Genomic DNA, 13,760 nt, shown 5'->3' on the forward strand with positions numbered 1-13,760 from the left:
CTTTTGCTTCCTATTGAGTCATTTGAAAACATGTAGTTTGCTTAATTTTACTATTATTATGCAATAAAAAATAAAATACATATTGAAATACAAGATTCAGTTCCAGTATGACAGCTTCTGCAATGTGCAAGAAAATGATCTGTATGGCCCGTTTTCTGAAGTATGTAGTGATACTTCCAGAAGCTACAATGTGCTCTTTAGACTTCCTGAATATTTTAAGTGCACTCCTCTTTACAAAAGTTTAACCACAGGGCACAATGTTTCTGGATGGTATGATGGAAACATTATGAAACAGGAAAAAAAAAAAAAAGGCTTCATTGGCTGACTGTTCAGGTGTTTGTCAGGCAGGGTATCTCAGCTGAACAACTGCATGTCTGCACAATTTGTAGAATTAACATGGGTTTATTTTTTTAATTTCAGAACCATGTCTTATGTCATTTGCAAAGTGCATGATATTTAGTGTTAATGTTGAGACCACAAGCCAAAATTAAAGTGTGTAGAATTCATATGCGTAGTCATGCCAGAGCTTTCTAAGAAGGTTTGATAAAACAGCACAATTATATGTGTAAATTATGCTAACCCAGGAGTTACTTCATGCTTCTGTGAATATTAACAAGCATCCTATCACAAATGCATCTTTGATGATAACACTTTGAAGCTGGTAAAAACCCCAATTTTTTAGCAACTAGTGGAGCTTTCTAATCAATAGGCTTTTTCCTTCAGACCTTCCCTCTCCCAGCCAGTATCTTTAGAATATTGGGAAGCACGTATATTAAATGGGTTACGGTCTCCTCCTGAGAAAATGTAATTGAATCCAATAAAGGCGGTCTAAGGCCAATAGAACGATCAAGGAAAAAGGTCCCAATGAACAATTACGCATATTTTACTGTATCACAAAGTAATTAAGTTCCTTCACTGCAGTGTGAAGAAAGCTGCTTCTTGTTAGAAGGTTTGGAGGTAAACTTTATTCAGGATGCAAACCAAAAAGTTTTGCTTTCCAAATGCAGGAAGCCAGACATCTTAACCATGTGGATACTGAAACTGTTCTCTCTGAGGTGTGAAGACCAGATGCTCTTCTGTTAGCGTACATTCTTTCTAAGAATGTCAAAACAAAACATGCCTGTTCACATCTTTCATAAAATAGGTCTTTATTTGTTCAGAACTGGTCTACAGCGTAAATAATTCCATTATTAGAGGCGTGAGAGTTTCTGAAGACTTTTTGTGTTTGAGGCTATTAGTAGAGTCATGAGGTCTTGATTTTCAAGAGAGAAATAGGCAGCACTGAGAGATGGGAAGGACCCCATGGTATACAGCCATGGAAGGACTGTTCTCTGCAGTCTGCTTGCATGTTACGGCTTTTTTCCAAGCTTGAAAAAACATGTGGATTTCACTGAGAAATCAGCCTGCAGCTGAACAACCTCTGATAAGAACACCCTGTTTTCTCACCTTCAGCTGAATTTGTTGTGTATGTTTTGCATAATAATACTTTAATTGGCCTTAACCTGATTCTTTTTCCATCGTAAAGATGGTTTCAGTATTGGCCAAATATGATTATGCATGATTAATCAGTTATGGAATACGTGTTAGTAATGTCCTTAATATTTACTGAAGCTAATGGTTTTCAGTGCTGGTCTTTATCCTAGTCACCATTTAAGAGCAATTTCAAAACCAGTACAGCAGGAAGACCGGTAAGTGACAGCTGTGGCTTGTTATTGTTGTCCCTTCTACTCTTAGGTTTTATGGTTGCAGATAACAAAACATTTTCTATAAGTTTATTGACCTTCCATAAGATCTCTCTGTGGATACATTATTCTGAGCAGGGTTCTTTGTTCTGACTTCCTACAGGACATGTCAAAACTACCTGTGAGTTACATGGAGGGGTTGCTTTAATGGGTCAGGGTAAATGATCCAATAAAGGTTCTGCATTATTCCAGGATATACCGAGTTAGTTCCACGAAGTTTAATTCTTTCCATTACTAATGCCATGTAAAGGTAAATGAAACATATCCCCTAACAGGAGTTGTTTCCTTACACACATAATAAAAAAATGTTTTTTTAAACACTGTCAACTTTCTACTCTGCTTTTGTTGAATCCCAGAAAGGAACGGGCCCTGACTTTGCTTTCACTTGTGTTAATGCAAATATTTTAAAAAACGTAGCCTAGCTACAAGCAAGCAAATACTTCTTATACTTGGCACATGTATGTGTGTGATGTTGAATGTATGTAGTAAAATACCTATTGTATCTATAATACAATTATAAGATCTAGTTATTTATATGGTAGATGTACTGCCACTCTGAGACCAGAAACTAAAAATGTTTTGTCACTGCAATTACTTTTCCTTCTTTGCTGCAGAGAAGGGAATGTTGGTTAGCATTATCATTCTCTCCTGTTTTATAATGGATTTGCTTTTAACGTGTTTTTCTGAAATCTTATATTCAAGGGACAATGACTAGAGAGTAGCACATTGTGAAATCAGAGAAATTAATAGTGTGGTTAAAAGTTCAATCTCTTCTACAACCTCTGGACATTTTTTTCTCTGAGTCAGACTCAGCTGACAGTGAATAATGTTTTTCTAAATGATTTCTTGCATTACTGATGGAACAAATTATGCCTTGATTGCATGACTGTTGGGAAGTGGCATGATCATGGCTAAGTACCAAAACAAAGGAAAAAACAGGGGGCAGCGGAAAGGTAAGGGAGGGGCCATTTCTCAGATTCCAGTACTGAATGGTTCTTGGAAGAACTTTTCAGTATTAACATTTCAAATAATGCCCTCTGCTAACCTGTATGTTTTTGTAACTTGAAATCTTATGAGACATTGCAAATATATATGATATTTGGCGGAAATAATATTTTTATATCTTGAACCAGTCTATATTTGAAGTGACGGAAAATAATTGCAAAATAATTGTAAACCTCTCCCATACCCCAAATCTTTGGTCATAGTTTCCTGAATGTTTAATGTCAGCTCTACTCCCAAAGGAAAAGTCCAATGCATGGTCCACCCCCTGCCCCTTGTTCTTACAACTATGCCAGCCAGAGCCTTGGACTGGCACAAAACTTTAAGCAGTAAACAGTGCTGGTGAGTTTCTCCAGGTTAAAACCAATCTGGCAGGACTGTTTATTTCAGTGGCAGGTCCAGGTTAAACTGGTGTAAAGTGTTCTCTACTATAACTGCTTTACTAAACTACTAATATGAGTTAAAATAGTCAAGAAAAATATGCAAGACCTCTTTTGATACACAGGTCCTACAATATGTCCTGGTTTGTAGAAGCCTTTTTACAAAGATCCTGACTGGAATTTGTCTTTACTGATTTGCTACATGATCAATGTGAAAATGAAGTCTTTCCCCAGCCCCTGCAAAAATGTCAGGAACAGGTTGGCAGATACAGCAAACAGCTCATGCACTCTACTTTTCTTTCTCTCAGCATGTTGCCAGCATTGAGGACTATTAGGGAGGAAGTTTCCCTAGGTAATAATAAATATAATAATAAAGCTCCTGATGGCTGCTCTCTCTGACACAGAAATGTTGCTTTTTGCTCTGTTTTGGTGACAGAGAAATAAAAGGGGAGAAAGTGAAGGGTCCTAGTAATCCATTTCTTGAAAAGGTCAAGCTGATACATACCCATATCATGTGTACTTACTTTCCCTTAATGCTTGTCCACAAGAGTGAAGCCTGCAATGCCTCTTTCTTCTTTTCTTTTTTTCTTCCCTTTACTGAAGAAGAACAGATCTATGGTGTGGTAGCAGTTTTTATCAGTAGTATAAACTCTACATCAATTCCTTGTATGAATTTACCTGACTATCCATTTTTTATTTCTTGGGGACTGTAGCTACATAACTACCTACATAGGAGGGAAGCAGGGTTTTTCCATGACTGTCCACCTGTTTTTCTCCTTGCTCGACAAACTTTGGAGAAATAATCAAACCTATTTTTTTATTCTGAGTGAGAGCCAGTTGTGTCCTTGATTATGGATTAATTTGTGTGTGTGTAATTATGTTTAACCTTCTCCCAGATGCCAGCAATAAAGGGGACCAGGTTCAGGCTCGCTAGAGCTCTCCTAAACATGAATCCAGGTGGTAGAAGAGCTTTCCCAAAGCTGCCTGTGCTTACTTTTGGTATTAGGAAACTAAAACACCACCTCTTTGAATGTGTTCTTGGTCTCACTTTCATTCACACATAATTATGTATTCATGCTTGGAAACAGGAAAAAGAAGAAACTTTTTATTTGGCAGGGGAAGTTAAGAGAAAGTGGAATATGAGGAAATATGTCAACCAAATATAAAATAAAAAAGCAAAATTTCACCTACAGTCAGGAATCTACCTTGTCTCATAGATACAACTAAATTCCTTGGTCTCATTGAATCATACAATAAAAGAAACCTCTTTGGCAGGTTTTTGGCAGGTCCATGGCAGTTAAAGGCAGTATCCCACTCTCCTTCCCACTCTTTGTGCTCTTGCACCACCAACCACCACTGAAAGGTACAACAGGCGTTAGTGAATTTTTGCAGCATTCCTAATCTGGCTCTCATAGGCTTATTCCAGAAATGGTATTAAAATAACTAGATAGAAACAAGAGGAATTTTTTATTTCTCCTCCAGACAAAGTCTCTACTCAGTGCCCTTTAATGCAAGGGCAGATCCCTCACGAGCTTGAATTGTAGGCGGGTTTGGCAGTCTGGCTTGTCCTGCAGAATCCCCCCCACTGGCCAGTTGTTCTGTGCAGTAAATGCTCTTACATGATGCCGTTCAGCTTGAACTTGGTCAGTGATGGAATAGACCCCTGTCATCCTTTTTTTCCTTTGATTACTGAAAAACACAGAATAAACTGCATCATATCAAGGTGACCCACTTGCCTATTCATAAATCTTGTTACAGCAGCACTCCAATATTGCACATACAGTCAGAGCTTGAATTCCTAGTAGTACCACAAAATGGCATGTGTGGAGCACTGGGTAGCCTTAGTCACATCAAAATTAATGCCAGTGAGATGGGGTAAGCTGATTTCTTCCTCCTAGAGGGGGAGTGTCATTCTGTTCCCCTAAACTTTGTAGCACCAGACCTCATGTTGATCAGAAATAATCCCTATTCCTGTCTATAAACAGGATCACAAATCCAGCTTTTCTCTGATGTTATTTAGGATTTTTGAAGTTTCCTGAAAAATACCCTTGAGATTAAAGGGAAAAGGTTTTCCATTAATGTTTCTCTTCCTGCTTCAAGGAGTTGTGGTGAGTGTGCTGTGAAAGCAAATAATTTGTCCTGAGCATGTTGTGAAAGAAAATTATGCAGAAAATAGTCTGTAAACTACAGTGTGTTTTCAGTCTATAAATAAGACTAGGAGAAAGAGGAAAACATGTCTCGTGTTTCCATGAGACAAAGAGAAAAATAAGCTCAGGGTCTTGTTTGTTAAATGCAAAAAATTTCAGTAGAAAACCTTCCCTGAATGAGCTGGAGGTCAGATCTTTTTGTGGATTGGAGGACCGCTTCCTGACCTGCTGCTGCTTCTGTAATTTCACATAATTAACTTCAACATAAATAGCTTCTCCTGGCTGAAGTCTCATTTCTTGCACAGTTCCTTTTTCTTAACAGTTTAATCAAACTAATTGTGACAAGCAGTGTATTTGTATAAATATTTAAATGTGGAGCATGAGGATTGAATTATTTATTCTGCAAATGTAAGCTTAATGTAACTATCTTTGGAAACCATCTCATTCTCATATGGTTGTGCAATTTGGTCATGCATGCTGTCTGCTGAATTCCATGTTTAATGTTGCAAATGGCTCAAATAAATTATATTATTTGCATAAGCACTGAACAAGATGTCAGAAGAAACAAAATACAGGAGATTATCTTGGTTTAGCACATGGAAAAACTAGTTATCTTTCTAAATTCAACTGTCAAGGGCCCCAGTTTCCTGAAAATGGGTTAACAAAGATGCAGATGATGTCATTCATTGTCCAATCTTGTCTCATGCACGAAGAGGCATATGTTCTGAGCTGGAAAGAAAAATATCATATTGATGGCAGATGCCAAGCTGCACAGGGAGATGCTGAATCTGAAACTCAGAACTAGATTTTTCTCTCGTGTGATATTGTGACTTGCAGTGTTTCTGCACCATCCCTCTTAGGGGAAGATGCAGAACTGTATGTAATAGTGCGTCCCACTGCACAGATGAGTTACTGCTCTCTAGGGAAAAAAACACCTCGAAACATGAAAAAGATACCACACTGAAAACCATACTGCATCCCAGTAAGTGGGTGGCTGGTAGAGTCTCTTGCTTGACTGCACGCGTTAAAGGGTGGCTTAACAGTGCATAAAGGCTTCTTCCTTACGCTTTCCACACCAAGCCTTGGATCAGCTGGCCCTGGCTGCCGCCGTCCTGGCAGCGGAGGTTATGCTCCGATTCCTGCTGCTCCCCTGGGCATCAGCCACCGAGCCCAGAGCTGTTTCAGCAGCCGTGCTTCAGAGGCAAGGCAAGGAGGAGGAGACCAGAGAGGAGATTTGACAGGGGGAATAGGGTTGGTGGCATCAATACAAATCAGTATGTGGTGTGTTTACTTTCATGTTCATTAGGCACTGCGTTTCCCAGCAGCAATAGGGTCTGTATCACTAGACTATGCCTTATGGCCTCCTTACCTTTACACTTCTAATTTAGTGGGATGGCAGCAGAAAACTTCAAGGATATTAGTTAGCTGAAAGTGGTTAAAAACAGTGAATTCCAAACTCAGTGAGAGCAATAGAGAAAGTGATTTCCCGCCCCATATCTATTCTTCCTTTAAAAAAGTGTGAAAGTGTTTTCTGAGGGTAGGATTCAGTTGTTCACTTCCCACTGACGGCCCCCAGTGCTGATACCACCTACAGCACATTTGGAGAACACTTTTATTTTCTGAATTCTTAGACATGCAACAGAGCTACAGCAAAATAATTCTCTTCTGCTTTTGAAAACACCTTATTATGAAGATTTTCATTTTTAAATAATTCACTATGTCAGAACTACTTCAGGCAGGTTTACTGGTTGATGTTAACATTAGGAGCCTTCAGTGGGAGGTGAATTATAAACCCAGGGAATATTGCTACAAAAACCAGAGGGTAGAGACCAATGCCTTCTGGGCTTCTTTTTTTTCCTTCTCTTTTTTTTTCTCAATAAAATTTGCACAAATTCTCAGCTATCCTGCTCAGAGACCTAGAGAAGCCAGTTTGCCTGAGCACAGCTTGTTGCGGGATTGCAGTTTTATTCACAAGCAGCCAAGTTTTGCTACATTCTTACTGTTTAAACCCCAGAAATTTGTCCTAGCACTTGTACTCAGATCAAGTATTCAACATAGGAATTATTTTTAATTAGATCTTACTCTTCGGTATTTCGCTTGCCTCTGGCAAAAAACATCCAATTTTATCAAAATCAAGCATGTCTCCAAATGTTACTTTTGACAGGGTTTTCTAGGACTTAATTTCCGTTTTAAAATGAGACTGATCTGTCTTGGAATAAGTCGCATTTCAGAACTTAGGTTGTTTCTTTGAAATGTGAGAGACCTAGGTGTACGTGTCTGTGTTAGGTCTACACTTGTGTAGTGCCTTTCTGGCTCATGTGCTTTTGGTGGAGAGGTGGTTGTTGTTCCTCTTTCATGAAATGTCAAAACTCTCTAAAAAGTTGAAGAAGGAAAACGACTTTCAAAATGTTTTTGTGAATTTTGTTTTTCCATCCAGCTCTGCCTGTGTCCTTCAGATGATTTCGTTGTCTGCAAAGAAGTGGTGTGAGTATTTCTAGAGATGTTTCTGGGCTCGATGACATCAGTTTTACTAAGTTTAGCAGAACTGCAAAAGTCTAAATTAACAAACCACTCCACCGTGCTCTGGTGCTAGAGCTAAATCAGCGAATACTGTTTTCAGTGAAGCACTGCTACTTTTTTTCCCCCAAGGGTTCTTTCACTGACAGAGTCTCAGCAGTGGAAGGAGAGATATTTAGTGAACAGATCAGAGCACAACTAAAATTTTACCGTGTCACAGCTTTGGAGGGCCTTTATTTCTCTCTGCCATGGATGGCGATCAGTACAGTGAATATAGTGTTATTGAATTTACTACAAAAATGCCAGTTTTAATTGTGTTTTTGTCGCATCTGGAAAAATACAGCTCAGTCTTTAGTGACTGACCTCTATCAAAGGAAATCCCTGTTTCTGTTCCCCGTGTTGTCAGAGGATGCTTTACAACACCCACAGCAGTACTGCAGGGATGCTGAGAGCGTGCACACATACCGAGCGCCCCATGCAGAAGGCTACAGCCAGAAAGGAGTTGGTATCATCTGGGCAAAGCTTTCTGCAGCGATGTTGGTTTTTCTTTTCTCATTAGGGCGAAAGATAAACTCCTCCTGACTTGGAGGGAGCAGAACACCTCTAGGATACCTCCCTCATTTATTCCTGCTATTTGGCAGGTAGAAAACGGCCTCTTTGGGTTTTTTGCCTTGAGCAATTAAAAATCTCTGCTACTTAATTCTTATCTAGCTGAAGAATTTTTTTCGGTGGGAATGCATAGAAATTAAAGATTTGTCTAGTATGACGGGACAAGGAAACCACTCACAAACTCCTCAACCCTAAACTACGTAGTGAAGTGGAAAGTATTCTGCTGAATCCTGTGCTATTTCAAACGACAGGAGAATTTTGCTGCAATATTTGTCTCTGATAAGATTATTTGTGGGGTCTCACTGAGGAAACGGATATAATTATTCATTGTGCTTTACTGCAGAGACCAAAATCAATTTGTTGAAGCTTCTATTAATGCTTTTTTATGGAAGGAAATTCTCTGTGCATTAAAATGATAATGTAAATATGTGCTGCATTTTGGCCATAATGTTGAAATAGTAGAACTTAGTTGAAGACCTCAGTTACTTTAAAAACTTGAAGTGCTGACTACAGTTATCTTCTGGTAAAATAAAATGCATATGTTTCTGCTTAGCTTAAGCCAAAGGTGTTTAGATACCTAATAAAGCAATCCTTCCTAGGTAAACCAGTATTACTCTTCTTTTAAGGGACAATAAACTGAAGTAATAGATGTGGAGGTAAAAAATAATTTTGATGGTTTTCAGAGGAAGGTTTTGCCTGCCCAATTAGCCTGTTTACACAGCATCTTTGTCCTCTGTGCTGCAGCTTGTCTCAAGCCACTTACAGATTATGGCTACCCAGAGCAGCAGTCCGTGGGTTTTCTCACTTCTTTTACCTCACTTCTTGAAATTGGGGAACTGCTAACTTCAGCTGGGTCTGAATATGCATGAATGATGACTGGCACACATTTTTCAATGGAAAGGAGGAGGTTAGGGAAATATGACACAAGCTTTGGAGGGCGTAGTGCTTGCGGGCTGTGTGCTGCTACCCTCTTGTCTGTTTTTAGCTCAGTTCAGTGACAGCCCCTTGAGGGAAGGAAGCTTCTTACTTTCATAAAAATGAGAATATTTTTATTTTGCTTCATTTTTTTCATTTTGTTTATCCTTGCATTTTAATGTTTTCCTTTCATGTTGTATATTTATTTAATCTCTTGACAAAAAAAGTAGGTATTTTTGCCTGCTAAGAGCCCAACTGATAAAACTAGTTTAGCCAGAAATTTTCAATATAGATTTTCCTTTAAAACAAATAGGATTTTCAAGCTTTCTGTAGAGTAAGGAAAGAATTCCATAACACAACAACATGCTCTATAACATCAAAGAGGAATCTGTGACTTACCATATTACCAGAAATTAAACCCAATGTGAAGGTAATAAGGAAAAGGTGGTTGCTTTTGCAATGGTTGTAGCTTATATGCCATTATATGTCATAACACTGTATGATTGGTGAAGCTGAAGGAAATTATAATAATAGAGAAATGTTGCAGGAAGCCTTGAAAACAGGCAGGGCTTTTGGAGGTGGATGAAAGAAACAGGAAAATAAACTAAGCCTGTGTTTGGGTATTGTTGGTAAACAACAGTTGTCTTTTACTCAAAGGTTAATATTTTATTATTCCTTCATACCAAGAATACAACCTTTACTTGAAGCAGTGTTGGGACCCTTAGCTGTCTTTCATGACAGCTTACAAAATTGCAAGACTGAGTACTTTATGCTATGTTGATATACTATGTGACTGTTTCTCAAATGACAAAATAGAGAGAGTCAAAAATTAGTGTCTGGTTCAGGCTATTTATTTACCTTACAAGTGTTAAACCAACATATACCTGTCAAATCTTCCAGAATATTTAATGTTTAGATTTTTAAAAAATTGTAACTGCACTGAAGTGCTGAAAGGCTGTTTTATTTTCCTACAAGTAGATGGAAAATGCCGAAGTTCTGAAATTTAAAGTGCTTCTTTATATGCAGTATTTTTAGTATACATTCCATTAATTTAATGGAATATATTCTACATACAAGTGATAGCTGAGGTGACTGACATTACCTAGACTCTTAGGGAATGTTAAATCATGAGAATAAATTAATTTAGGAAGGAAAGAGTGAGCAACTGAAGCAGTTAGACACTGTTAGATGCTCCAGTAAAGATTATGTGAATAGCAAGTAGTTCAGTTAACATCTAAGCTCTGACATATCAGAATTTCTGCACTGGTATCAATTTGAATTATGAAGTTATCAAGCATGATGGAGAAAAGACAGAAATAATTAATTGTTTTTCTTTAAGGAAAGCTTGGAGGGTGTCAGAGCACTAGTCCTACATTACCTATTTAAGCAGAAGTCAGAGGGGAAGTTAAACATCAGCTAAAAAACAAGGGCATTTTTCTTTCTACAGGTTTGATAACTTATACGAAAGAAGTTTGGAAAAATTGGCGACAAAGCTCTCAGTCAGTGACAAAGCTCAACAAATCTGGTACTAGTGATGCATTTAAGAGAGCTGGAAAATGCAGTGGATTAGTATTTTTTGTTTGCTTTAAATGTAAATACAGGTTGATACAGAACACTGCAACCCGGCTAGCTCATCATCAGAGCTTGAAGACACCACAAGAGCTGCAGTCAGTAAGATACCAGAGGATGAACATTTACTTGAGTCAGTCAGTATAATTTTGTGAAGAATGGGACCTGTCACAAAAACATTAGTGATACCATGTCATGCAGAGATGACAACTCTGCTTGCTGACTGTATTTTTGAATTTCTGTAAGTCACTTGATTCAGTATCACCTGTGTTTGGTGTTTGGATTTTAAACAGTCCCATGCTGCAATGGTTTGGTGCCCTTATTAAGACTTCTAATTTAATAGGCGTTCTTAAAAATACTATGGGTATTTTCTAAATTTCTTAAACTCATTATTATAACTTCAGCTAGTTTTTCTTTAATAACAAGAGTTTAATATTGAGGCCCCCAGGGCAGAGAAACTGAAGTTTCAAAAACTTTGAGTCTTTCTGCATTTAATCAACATTTTTCAAAGCCTGAAGCTGCTGGATTATATTTGTATCAATTTGTAATTAAAAATTAAAGGAAAAAAATGTGAATATTTTTACTTAAAGGCACAACAGTTCAATATTATGTTAGATAAGATTGATATTATCTAACTGATAATAGCTATTAGAGATTTTATGGAAATTAGTTCTTAATTTCAGTTTAAAATTACTTGCATTCTCATCAACATTTCCTGTTGGATATGAAGTAAAACAGATATCTTAAGTGAAGATTTGTCCAAGACTTGCTTCTTTTGGCCAAAATACCTGTTATATTGACTTACCTTTCACTGCAAACTGCAAGAATTGACATTTGGATGTGCTTTATCAAATGGACACTCTTAACATCCTTGGTGTGTTGGCACAAATGGTTTTTTTGTGAATGGAGGAAAAGCAGTAAAGAGAACATCTCTCAGTTATTTAGAAGCAAACACGGGGGCCAGTAAGTGACATCGAGTGCTTGAATCTTGGTGTTCTCCCACACACTGAACCACTGCTTGGGTACCAGGACGATGAACTATTCACAAAAACTTTACAAGTTTCCTGGTATAAGATTGAAAGTGAGGTAATAAAATGGAAACATAGTTTATATGACCTATTAGCAGGTTGAGACACCTTCATTTTGTAGGATGCTGCACTGTAAATTTTTCTGAAAATCAGTAAAGCATAGGTCAGTGTACAAAAACATTTTTTCTGAGCATTTCCTGCTGAATGCTAGCAGGTTGCATTCCTTTTTCCCATGCATCAAGCATCTTAGAATATTTTTATTAAACAGCCATGCTATATGTGTTTAGGTACTGCATAATAAACCATTAGTATAGATTCTTGTTTATAGTACACCAGCTGGCAGTATTTATAAAGGTCTGGCTGATCTGTGTTGATTTGTAAGACAGTGACTTTACTCTGTCATGCTGCTTAGTCTTCAAGGTGTTACTATCATATAAGAAAGGAAAAAATAGATTTTAGGATAGTGTCATGCTTCAGTAATATGTCTGTTATTTAAATGTTTGGTATTCTAAATAGCCTTTACATTGAAAAGTTTTAAGAGTTAATTCAGAAACTCCCTGTGGACCAGCACAGATGCTTTAAAAATCATGGTCCTGAAGAGCAACACTAGGAAGATATTGGCAAAGACACCAATTCTTATTAAAACTGAGCGAGAACATTGCACCAACATTTGTGTTATAAGAACCCGTTGTGTTTACCCTTTGCTCATTTAAAAAAAAAAAAACAACAAACTGCTCTATCTAATGTGCTTCAGAGATTTCTTGAATCTGAAATGTCATCTCTGACAGTCAAACTTCAGAGAGGAAAGATTTATTAAAATCATTTGGGTGAATCACTGAGTAAAATCTCTGATTATCATAGAATAGAATCATAGAATCATAGAATCGTTAAGGTCAGAAAAGACCCTTAAGATCATCGAGTCCAACTGTCAACCTAGGACTTCCAAGTCCACCACTAAACCATGTCCTCAAGCACCATGTCTACCCATGTTTTAAATACCTCCAGGGATGGAGATTCAACCACGTCCCTGGGAAGCCTGTTCCAATGCCTGACTACCCTTTTGGTGGAGAAGTTTTTCCTAGTATCCAACCTAAACCTCCCCTGGCGCAGCTTGAGGCCATTTCCTCTCGTCCTGTCGCTTGTTACTAGGGAGAAGAAGAGCCTATTATGCCCATGGCAATGCAAGCACAGTTATTTACCTCCTCGTACCTTCTTTTATTATTTATTTCTAATGTTTAGAAAACTTATCTGAAATAATTTTGAAAAAATAGCAGATGAGTTGGGAAATGTCATCTTGGTTACCCTGAAGTGTGGGCCTTACAACCTGGAGCTTCTTGAGTGAGTTTATGCACTGAAAGAGCCAGAAAACTCTCCTAAGCTGACCCAGCCTGCCCAAGATGCTCTGATGGTGGCTTTTCCCAGCTGGCTGCCTACCTCTCTCATGGTTTTTTAAAATGCTTGAGTCAGTCAGAGGGTGAGAGAAAGAAGTGACTCATGAACCTCACCTTAAGCGCAGCCCCTTTGAGAAGTTAGGGCATCCTGGTGTCATCCACAGCCCCTGAGGCTGAGACAAGCATCTTTTGGCTTCTGTTCCTCAAACGTTCATGTTCTTAGACTTGCAAAAATTTCTCATGAGATGATGCTAGAAGCTATACACTTAGTAGACTCAGATGCTGTACGAACCTGCATATATTTATCTATTTAAAAAGTATGACATAATAAGGATTTAATTCTAGAGTGCAAATCCATTTTGAAATATTGAACATTAAATCCAGAAATTCTTTGAAATATGTAGATTATTTTCATGATTTGTAAAACTTCTAGTTCGTAAGGATTTTTTTTTAGGCTGCA

General features: G+C 37.9%; 1 protein-coding gene across 6 annotated transcripts in view; it reads left to right on the top strand.

Moving 5' to 3' along the window:
- Window positions 1–13,760, top strand: part of FGF14 (fibroblast growth factor 14) — a 415,933-nt gene that overhangs the window by 194,989 nt on the left and 207,184 nt on the right. Inside the window, exon 2 of one of the 6 annotated variants that reach the window (XM_087757512.1) lies at window positions 7,709–7,755. The exons of the other annotated variants lie outside the window; for them this stretch is intronic. Coding sequence (XP_087613638.1) covers window positions 7,728–7,755 — 28 coding nt within the window. The 5' untranslated portion in view covers window positions 7,709–7,727. The remainder of the gene's footprint in view (window positions 1–7,708; window positions 7,756–13,760) is intronic. 6 annotated transcript variants of the gene reach the window in all.

The sequence above is a fragment of the Nipponia nippon genome, unplaced genomic scaffold, assembly GCF_047370975.1.
Source record: "Nipponia nippon isolate SJK-2023a ecotype South Korea unplaced genomic scaffold, ASM4737097v1 scaffold_2, whole genome shotgun sequence".
Classification (NCBI taxonomy): Eukaryota; Metazoa; Chordata; class Aves; order Pelecaniformes; family Threskiornithidae; genus Nipponia; species Nipponia nippon.